Source organism: Anoplophora glabripennis, unplaced genomic scaffold, assembly GCF_000390285.2.
Source record: "Anoplophora glabripennis isolate ALB-LARVAE unplaced genomic scaffold, Agla_2.0 scaffold75, whole genome shotgun sequence".
NCBI lineage: Eukaryota > Metazoa > Arthropoda > Insecta > Coleoptera > Cerambycidae > Anoplophora > Anoplophora glabripennis.
Genome location: NW_019416255.1, coordinates 1,437,787 through 1,449,559, shown reverse-complemented (window position 1 = coordinate 1,449,559; position 11,773 = coordinate 1,437,787). Strand labels below are relative to the sequence as shown.

The window sequence follows — 11,773 nt, the reverse complement described above, 5'->3', positions numbered from 1 at the left end:
CAACTTATGAACTTTTATTGCAGTTTAAGAAATTTAACATTTAATTTCACTTAACAACTTTATTTGTATATATCAAGTTCACTCAAATTATACCTAAACATATATAACGCACTTCACTTTATATGGATAAAATTTAATTATCATATGTTGTTGTTGGATGATACTCTCTAAATGTCAAAGGCAGACCCACTGTAGATTGAAGAATAAAACTTTTTGGTTCAAATTTAACAGGCACTGGTGTGTCTGGTGATCTCTCTAGTACAAATTCGGACAAAATATGTGACAATCCTATCTTGACACCTAGCATACCAAATCGTTCTCCTGAAATGAAAATAATACCTTTGATAATTTTGAATAATAAATTGTTATAAATTTAATATTAATAGAATCTCATTAAAGGGCTGTTATAAAATAAAAGTAGTAAACATACAATCAAATTACATACTACCACACTAAATTTGTATTTATAATATACTACATGTATAACACTAAAATATGACGATATCAGATGCCTTTTCAACTTACATATTTAAAACTGATGAATACGGATACCGATTACACAAATATTGTATTGAATACCACTCATGAATACATTGTATGCGAGTAATACTTAGTTCTGGCTACTAAACAGCTGATTGTAAGATATAACACACTTTTTAGGCAATATATCACCCACATTTATTACTACTTCATGTTTGAATATCAGCGGTGCTAGATTCTTGGTTACTTAAAATTTAAGGTAATCCAAGAGACAACCTCTCGAATTTATGATATGAATTTATATTAAATTCTTTATACAAATATTTCTAATCTTGGAATCACAACGCATAGTATTCTATCAAAAAATTTACCTATGCAAGCACGAGGACCTTCTCCGAACGGCATGTAATACAATCCATTGACGTTGTGTGAGTTTTTTTCAACGAACCTCTCGGGATCATATTTTTCCGGTTCTGGGAAATATTTTTCATCATAATGTAGTGCCATCATCGGAATGTATACCGGCATTCCTTCTTGTATGATTAAATCTGTTCCCGGAATTCTATAGTCTTCATTACATCTTCTGTCAAGGAATGGCAACACTGGGTATTTCCTTAGAGTTTCTGAAATATATGGCAGGTAAGCAAAATCACGCAATCAGGAATGGAATTAATTTTTCCGTCGAGTAGGAATCCATATAAAATATTAACGTAATATTTTAAAGTAATATTTAAAAAAAAATATAGAACTCAGCAACCTATTACCCCCCAACCAATTATCAGAAACTACCATGATCTCATAAGACCAATAACGCTAAAACCTCATGAATCTGGGAATGAAGTGAACACACATGATCACGATATTTATGATTGACTAACCATGGAACCAAGCCTCAAGTGACCGTAACCTTTTAACCATAATCTCATAAGTTCAAAACCCCATAGACCCATAAACCTATGAGGCTGAGAATACAATGAATAGATTTGGATCTCTTCGTCTTCTTCATTGCATTCCAAATCTCATAGGGTTATGGGGTTATAGGGTTCTTTGGTTTATGAAAGTATGGTGATTTCTGATAAAGGATTACTTAAGTAGTGGCTTCAAGTTTAGTTCCCAATTCTAAAATCTTGGAACCCACCAGGATCATCATTAGATATGAGGCTCCTCGTATTTTCGGGCTTATAATATTTTGTTGTAGTCGAGTGATTTGGTGTTGAATGGGTATGTAACCTTGGAATTCACAATTGAGGACTTTTCAAGATATACGTAAAGATTAATGATTCACAAAAGATCCTGACAGGTAGGGTCAAAACAGGGGTCATATTCAGATTCGGTAGCGAAAATTATGTAAGAATAACATTGTCTACTTTATGGCGCAGACAAGTTTTTTATGGTCTCGTGCAATATTTTAGTGTAAAATTTTCAAACGATTTCTTTAACGGAGAAAAAATGAATCATAGAAGACTTGGGGCTATTTTGAAAAAGTTGGTATCGGAACATATTCTGCAACTGATTATTTGAACAAAAATACAAAAATATGTAAATGTATAGGTTCGTAAATCTCGTCTTTTATTTACGGGGTGACAAATGTTTTTGGATTATTTTTATTTATTTTACATGTTTTTTCGTAGATGGATTAGTACCCGGTGTCTCGTAAAAATGGAGCAAACTATAACCTCGCCATTTTTAATCCAATTTTGTAAAACAAAAAATTAGTGTTAATGGCTCTGAAAATATTACAGACTGTTCTTTTAGAGCCTGATTTTTTTTTGGAAATGGAAATTTGTATATTTTACTTTATCATAGAGAATTTTCCTTTGAATCTATTGAATTTTTGTTGTGATTTCTATCAAAATTTACGAGGAAAACCTTCAAATTTTCAAAAAAAAAAAAACAATTAAATAAATATCACTAAAGTAAGAAATATTAACACATACTTTATATTTTTGATACCAACGAAATTAACAAAAAGATAGTGTTATCCAGTGAATTGGAAAATTGAAAATGATAAAAGTGAGTGTCATTAGTATTTTTGGACTCATTAACGCCAATCTTTTGTTTGTTTTTGAAAATCGAACCGAAAATGGAGGAGTTATAGCTTGGGGCGGTTTTTACGAGACATCCGAAACCAACGGTCCTATTCGCTGGTTGGTTACACTGTCAAAAAAGATAATTGTACTTTAAGATACATTATAATAAATGCATGTCTTCATATAATTAAAGAAACAAAAAAAATTAAATATTTAAAATATTTGAAAGTTAATAGAAAATTTATCTTTTCTCAAAAGAGGAATTAGGGTCGTCACAATAAAAAGAATGGAAAATACTAAAGTATCTCTGTTCCAAAAAAGGTACCCACGGCAGTCCATACATTTCACCAACCTCAATGAAATGTTCAGTGTTTCACTGTATTTAATTTAAATATATTATTTTAAGAAACGTTTTAAAATAAATTAATACAAAATAAAAATAAAAATAAAACTGGGAACTTTTTTTTATCTTTATTCAGAAAATTACCCTGAATGATAGCGCTCTGTGAATCTCATGGTCACAGATATATAAAAGGCCTTTAATCATTAACATATTTTAACAATATCTTTATAGTCCAGGAAAATAAACTGGGAAATGACCATTTCGCCACTTTTTGTTTCGGCAAGCTGAATTTGTCAATATAGATTATTATTACAATAACATATTAGTTTCCACAGTCATAAAAATGTCATGACTGTTTTCAGGGTGGTTAATAATTGTATAATTTTTAAGTTAATTCAAGTTTTTTGCTTATAATTTTTTCCGTTCATTTCCACGAGAAAACAGTAAGGTACTTTTTTTCGTGTTCAAAAGACCTACAAAACTAGCCCTCGAGCGTCAAAAAATATTGATTAGATCAAAAGTTATAAACCGAAGAGTTTTATTTATGACTTTTGAATTAAACATTTATAATCTGCGCTATTATTACCAGAACGTTTTGGCATCGCATCCTCTCATTCCTTATCACTGTCTAATAACTCACACGAAATCTGGAATCGGTAAGTTGAATAGTTTACAAGTTATGATCTTATAAACAAATTAACTAATTATTAGTCCGAACGATCCCGAGGATCTTCCACAATCGCACTGATTTTTTTCATTTTATTCATTTCATTTTTTTTTTTAATTTTAAATTTGCAACCTGGATTTTTTTTTTATTTTTTAGCCTTAGTTGCAAAATGAAATATACGACGCACGAGCTTGATATAGTTATATATTATTACATATTCGGAAAGCTTATGAAAAGAGCTTTAAGTTAAAAAAAATCGTCAAGATTCGCTGACGGCCGATTGTTAAACAAATTAGGTTGGTAGCGGCAAACAAAAATACTGTCATAACAGGCAACCCGAGTAATTTCCCAGGTAAAAATATTTTATTTGCGGAAGTATATTACGTGCATAAGAAATATTGTCAAAAGTCAGTGGGTCGCCTGATTTTCGGCGAGCCGTGGCGCGGCAGAAGGGTGGGGGAAGCGAACGACAGAACAAATAAGGGAAATTCGCTTGAAAATAATATATTTGACAGTCTGTAACTCCGTTGTTTTTCAACGAATCTTGACGAATGTTTTTTAACTTAAAGCTCTTCTCATAAGCTTTCCAATATATACAGTGTAGGAAAGTAGCGATGGTCTATCAGAAGTTACGTGAGAGCGATAAAGTAAGCCATAGAAACCCATGTGATAGACAAGGATGGCTATAATGAAGGCGTCTAATAGTCAACGCCCATTTCGCCCTTCCACAAATAAGAAGTGGATATGTATTTATATCAAGCTCGTGCGTCGTATATTTCATTTTGCAATTAACGCTAAAAAATTAAAAAAAATCCAGGTTGCAAATTTGAAATTAAAAAAAAAATGATAGATTTCAATGTATTATTATGAAACCTACCATGAAAAAAATCAGTGCGATTGTGGAAGATCCTCGGAATCGTTCAGACTAATAATTAGTTAATTTGTTTATGAGGCCATAACTTGTAAACTATTCGACTTACCGATTCCAGATTTCGTGTGAGTTATTAGACAATGATAAGGAATGAGAGGATGCGATGCCAAAACTTTTTGGTAATAATATCGCTGTTTATAAATGTTTAATTCAAAAGTCATAAATAAACTTCTTCTGTTTATAACTTTTGATCTAATCAATATTTTTTACGCTTGAGGGCTAGTTTTGTAGGTCTTTTAAAGACGAAAAAAAGGACTGTACTGTTTTCTCGTGGAAATGAACGGAAAAAAGTTATAAGCGAAAAACGTGAATTTACCAAAAAATTATACAATTAACCACCCTGTAAACAATCTTCCCCCCCATTTTTATGACTGTGGAAACTAATATGTTATTGTACATAATATTTGACAACTATAGTGATAAATTCAGCTTGCCGAAACAAAAAGTCGCGTCCAACTCTATAGTTCCTGGACTGTTAGACTTTCTTCTAATATTAGTTATCTTACCATAGATACACATATCCATATATTTCATTTGCTTCAGTCCCTCGTAGGTAATTCCATTATATTGTTTGATATTGTTTAATATTTCTTCTCTTAATTTTGTCTGGATTTTGGGTTGGAGACTAAGCTCGTATAACGTAAAAGATAAAGTAGAGCTACTAGTTTCATATCCGGCTACAAAAAACTGCACTGCCTGAGCCACTACTTTATCTCCATCTAAAAAATAGGTTCATATGAGAAACCTATGGATTTAATTAAAATAATTATTAAATTTTTATAAATAAATTAAAAGTTTTTGGGAAGTTTAAATCAAACCACATTTATATTTTGTATATTTTAGTTTACCATTACTGTCTTTGTTTATGTTAAGTAAGAAGAAATTATCAAATTTCAAAAAAGGTTCTTTTATACCAAATAATCTAGATATGTAAGATATCTAACCTCATATTGCGAAACAATTACTCTACGTGCCCCATCTATTGAATTACACCATCAATATCTAGTAAATAACTAATAATTTATAATTATATAAAATATGTCCAAACATTATTAATACAAAAACACATATCCGACATATTGAAATTGTCCCCATCTTTAATTTAATTTGAAAATGGAATCATAAAAACAGTTCAGTAAAGAACAATGTTAAAAAATGTGCATTTTCTGCCCATCCGGGGGAAAGTGTGCAATGCTTCTTTTTTTACTAATTTTGGGGTGCTGAACACCAATTCGTCATTCTTATCGACCAAAAATGTCGAGAACACAGTGAAAACTCCCCTTTTTTTTTGAGGGGTGTATTGGAGTTGACATTGTAACTTGCAACTACAAGTGGTTCTAGGAGAGGTTAATTTTTGTGCGACTTTATACTTTAAAAACACTGTACTTTGATAGCTAAGCAGAAAAATTACCTGAATGAAAATCACCCCCAAAAAGGGGAGTTTTTACTGTGTTCCCGGCAGTTTTACGCAATAAGGGCGACGGATTCGTACTCAGCACACAAAAACTAATCAATAACCCAAAAAATAACTGCATAGCAATTATATTGAAATAATTCCTTCTTAGGGGTTATGCAAATATATCCCTTCTTAGGAAGAGGTGAGAGGGTGGATTGGCGTTTTTGTGTCATTTTTCTGCTTAGCTATCAAAGTACGGTGTTCTTAAAGTATAAAGTCGTACAAAAATTTACCGTTCCTAGAACCACTTGTAGTTGCAAGTTACAATGTCAACTCCAATACACCCCCAAAAAAGGGAAGTTTTCACTGTGTTCCCGACATTTTTGTCCTATAAGAATGAAGGATTCGTATGCAACACCCCAAAATTAGAAAAAAGAAGCATTTCCCCTGGATGGACAGAAAATGCCCATTTTTTAACATTATTCTTTGGCGGTATTATCAAACTCGTCGTGACGTCCAAATGAGGTCTGCAAACTATTTTGATCAGATAAATTTAACTATAAAGACTGTAGTGCTTTCTAGTCATACACTAATTAAACAAAATTTATTAGGTTTATAACTTACAATAACTATAGCTTTTTAGAAAGTATCAAAATAAACTTACCAAAATTTAACTCATCACACAAGTCCTTGTTGTTTCGCATTTCCACTATTATGTCAATAAGGTCGTTCCTTTTAACATTAGTCTGCTGTCTGTTTTCTATTGCTTTCCAAAATATGCCTCTCAGAAAAGTAAAAGCCGATTTCTCGAAAAATTCCAAGCGTAATGTGGTCGCCCAATTCTGTTTAAAAAAGTAGAGGCTCTGTACAAAACTGTTCCTCCATGTGAACTCAAAAAAAACTTTACCAACTTTTCGAAATTCATTCATATCATTCCTAAATGAATGCGGATCTATTGCAAACGCGCATTTAGATATCACATCTGTAGAATATTTTGCCGTAACCTCTTTCGTCTCTAATTTACCTAAATTTTGACGTATATATTGATTTAACTCCACCGCAACATCGTTTATAATAGGAAGCATGCCTTTAAGTTTCCCAGAGGAGAACACTGGAGTCATCTTGGCCCTAACCTTTTTCCAGTCTGGACTTTTTTGCCAGAACATCATATTGGATAACATTTCATTATGTTTAGGAGCCAATACAGTTCGATCTGCAAATTTGTTGGAATCTTTTACTAAAATAAGTTTGATTATCTCAGGAGACTTTATAATTATATAGGGTTCATCGAATACAAATATCCCAAAATATGGTGCTTCAAACGAATCATACAGCTGACGTAACCATTCCCCTATGGTGGCTCTCATACTTAAAATAGGTAATATGCTTCCAAATAAAGGAACGGGCTTCTCATATTGCATGTTCCTTTTCTTAAAGTAGTCATATTTTCTGGTAGAATATATGAGCGCAAATAATATGCTGACTCCAAATAAAATCAAGAGGTCCAACACCCATATTGAAGTTAATAACATCTGCAAAATCATAAGAAATATTATAACTAACTTCTTGATTGTAAATTTACCGTTTTATAATTCATCTACTTTGACGTTTATAGAAAATATCAGAATACTCGAAATACGTTATTGAAAGCCAAAAAAATTCGAAGTAAAACTGTTTAAAGAGTATTTTATCAAAATATGATCTGTATTCTCGTGTACTGTACAAGTTTCTAATTCAAAATTTAGAATCGGATCCTGAGAAACTTTTATTTTCATAAAAAAATTATAGAATATGTGTACATTGTTTCTTTCCGTTTCAGCTTTTTGAGATTGTTCTGTCCAGATAAACGCGTGACTATTTTCCTTTAGTCGATGTGGACATTTGGTAAAATATATCAAGGCTAAATTCTTCACAAACATCCGATAGTAAGTACAAAGTTCCAGAATACTCCTCAATTCAGGTTTTTTATTTCTGTCCATTTTGAGGTAGTTTCTGTTTTCTCTACTTCATCAGACGAAATAATGCGAACTAAGTATTATTTAAAGACGTCTTTAACATTCTTTAAATAATCTTCAAAGTTCTACCAGGTACTATGATATCGTCGAGATAGTACAAGACAAGTCATACATGGAGGACTGTTTCCATAAGTCTTTTGAAAGTGGCCAGCGTGTTACAAAGATCAAATTGTACAACGTTGAACTGCCACAATGTCGTCTTTTTGTTGTTGTCTGAATGGTGTGGGATTTGCCAATAGCCACTATTCAGACCTAGCGTGCAAACCCATTGAAGTTAGACAATGTATCTAGTGCGCCATCTATTCTTGGCAACGGATAGTTTTCCTTTTCGACACCCATTCTTCCTTTTCCAAGAGATTTATTGAAGGAGTCCATTTAATGAGAACGGCTTCGCAGGTATTTACGCGTTGTTGTACAAGATCAGTTCTTTCTCTAAGTAAGAATGCATCTTGAACTTATACATATTCTATGTTACAGGTTTCTTCAGATTGCAGCGGTGAGTTGAATCGATTAACAAGAATCTAAAGGACGTTGGTGGTCCTATAATACTAAAAACTATCTATCATTTGACAAATTCCCAAGGGTTCACCTCTCTTGACATGTGGGTCGTCCTTCAGATTTAACATTTTGTTTACCACTGATTTATTCCTTCTTTGTCAATATCATTCCGCTTAATACACCTTTTCTACAGTGATTGGTTAGACAATAATTATGGTTGGATGACTGCTATAATAGCCTCCATCATTACCTCTGAGCACGCTAAACTATGTCTCATGACGGTTAAGTAGCTCTAATTTCCAATTAGGTTTCTCAGTTCAGCAAATTTCTTCACTGAATAATAAAGATGAAGGAACGCTGTGAGGAACGTTCTACACAAAGACGTCCTTAAAGTTACGTTTTACCTCATTAAAGAATAATTGCCTAATTTTGAACGGAAAAGTAACGTACATATCCGAAAATTTATTTGGATTAATTGGCTACATTCTCGGTAGCTACGAAAGTATCGATTTTCCGATGATTGTATATAAAGTCTAGCCATTCAGAAGGTTCCTGCTGTTGAAATTTTAGTCCTTCCTAATAAATAGACGGGTCCCAGATTTCACGGTGCATAACGCTACGTAAAAGTAATATCACTTTAATAGCAAGTGTCGCTATGAATCTTAATAAGCTTTTGTATTCCAGCTACACTGTTGCTGGAAATTTTGTAAACCCCTAAACCTTCATTAATTTTCACTAGTTTCAGTTCTTGGAAGTCAGTCTTTACATTTGATTTGATTTCATTGAACTGTGAATAAATTTTGTAAACCCCTATTCATTCATTCATTCATTTCATTTCATTCATTTTCACTAATTTTATTTCTTGGAAGTCTATTTTTCTCTCATAAATGCTTTTCTTGCTGCTACATTTTATACAAATATTTTTATAATTTTTTTTACTACAAATTTTGCTTGCATATTATTTTGAATTTATAGTTGTCAAAAAACCAAATAAGTAATTTTGCTATTCTAATCGAATTAAGGTCTAATCTGTGTATTCTAAAATAATGTAGAGTGATACAATTCACCCCTGGACAAGTGTCTCAAAACAATATAATTTTTTTACATATCAAAAAAATTTTTATTTTAATGTTTTTAGAAAAGAAACTTAGTTTTATATTTATTTTATATTTGCATGAAATATTTTATATATATTTTCTGTAAATATTTTCACTTACCACGCCAACTTTTTTCCAGCACACTATTAAATAGTTAAAATACGTCTCTACAGAATAATTGTAAACTATTATATCAATTACTTGTGAGTTTGTTACTGAATAGGTAACATTCTAATTAACTTCTAAAACTATTTTAGATTCATAATATTTATTGATACAACAATTAATATCAAACACTCCGGATAACATGAACTTCTGAACTTTTATTTTAGATAAATAACAGGGTGGCGTTCCGATTTTTTTTTAAATAAACTGTTTATACCTATAGCTGTTGTTTCTGTTCATATTTATAGTCAGATTATAAATTATCATAGCTACAAAGCAGGAACTCTAGGTCATACTATTAGGTTCATATCAGAATTACCTATAATGAAAGAGTAGCAACAACTTCAAAATGCAAACCACTAATTTTGTTTATAGTATCATGTCAACTTTTAAATAAATTACAACAGATATATTTTATGTCTATCAAATGTCGAAATTTATGCTTTGACAACAAATATCACATATCATTTTGACCTTAAAGTTATAAGCATAATATCTGATCGCTGAGTGTCGTTACCATCCTGCCTAGAATCAAGGTAAGTATCATTAAAGTCCAGATGCATCGAACACGGCAGCCAGAACACTTAGAAGAGGAACTACATCACCTACGCAGTTCTTTTAAGAAATGGATATATGATTAATGGAAATATTAAACAAGTCATCAGTAGGAAATCAAGTAAAAGGAGGAATATCTTGCAACCACATATTTATCTTACATACAACGATGCACTAATAGAATAGGCTACCTTTTAAGAAAACACAGTATTAGTACCATCTGCAATGGTATGGTTTGCTTGTGCAATAGATACGTGTGCCTGATCAGCCTATAGTACAAAGCTTACATCTCTGGTGCTCTTTTTTAGTTTGATGATGTGACTACTCGTGGTATTCCCAATTGTAAATAAAAGGGTATGTCTTTGTCGCATAATTAGTAAAAATGTGTCTAAAGTTAGTGTTTCTGTTTCTTTGAAGTTGAAACTGCAATTTTGTACACGTAGATTTTGCTTTCGATGCCTCTCCATCTCCCTACGACGATGTTATTAATTATTCTACTAAAATTTTATTTAAAATATCAGAGCAGAGCATAGACCTAAACTATGAACCGGCCCTAGAAAGAGAGGTCAATCGCGCTGATGTGTGCAAGGCAGATGAAGCAAATACCGGTAAAACAAATAATGGCACACGGGTATACCGCTACAAAATACTGTAAACAAACTTTAGAGTAAGTCATGTAAAAGATTTCTTAAATTTTTGGTGAAATATTTATGAAAACTAAATATGTTGCAATCGTGTTCAGCGATCAATTTCGTAAACGGACGTTTAAGTGGAGAAAAAATAAAATTTCATAGGTAGAAAAAAGGTTATGATGGTACTAACCTGTTTATACTTTTTGCATCTTTCTGAAGGTAATGGCCAAGTAGAGTTGTCTCTGATGATAACAATCATATTTGACTATATTATTTCCCCCACCCACAAAATATAATGTCATTTTAACGTCAAAATTTTGCCCCTTTAAATATGTCACTGTTCAAATTATTTTTTAACATCAAACTAAATACATATAAATAAATAGTTTCAACTGAATTGTACTTATAATATGCTTCAGCAAAACTTCTCTTTAAATAATATGTTGAAAAGGAAGACATCCATATAGTTTTGCAAAGTAAGATAATATGAACTAGGTATTTAAAACAACTACTTCAGTAGTTTTAACGGATCGAATTTACGATATGAGGAAAATAAATGAGATACACATAAAGAAAACATTATAAAAACTATTTGGAAAATTGTAACTATGAATATTTTTTAAATATGTATAATATTCATTTTAAATTTGTAATTATTACATTTTGTACAGAAATTCCAGATAAACAAATAGTGCTTATGCTCTTATTCATTAATAATAATTAAAAGTTACTGGTATATGTATTGTTAAAAGAAGATAAATCTTAACTTAACCATACTTTTAGTGTAGCCACCACACATAAATGTAGTTAAAATCATTTTAATTTCAAACGGGAATACGACCCAGCAAAAAAAAATGGTAAGGAATCGAGTATAGCTAGCTCATTGATTGAATTAAATGTAGCGCGCTACAGTCGAAGTTCTGTGAACGAAGCTTAAGCCCGCACTAGCTCTCTCTCTCGCACA

At 31.7% G+C, this 11,773-nt stretch overlaps 1 protein-coding gene across 1 annotated transcript; it reads right to left on the bottom strand.

Annotated features, from left to right (window-relative positions):
* Positions 1–9,685, bottom strand: LOC108903374 (cytochrome P450 6k1-like). The gene is made up of 5 exons (XM_018705527.1): positions 9,578–9,685; positions 6,512–7,379; positions 4,958–5,170; positions 852–1,103; positions 1–321 (listed from the first exon to the last, which is right to left on the bottom strand). The coding sequence occupies exons 2-5, from the start codon at positions 7,377–7,379 to the stop codon at positions 134–136; spliced, it is 1,521 nt and encodes a 506-aa protein (XP_018561043.1). The 5' UTR covers positions 9,578–9,685; the 3' UTR covers positions 1–133.
* Positions 9,686–11,773: the final 2,088 nt, after the last annotated feature.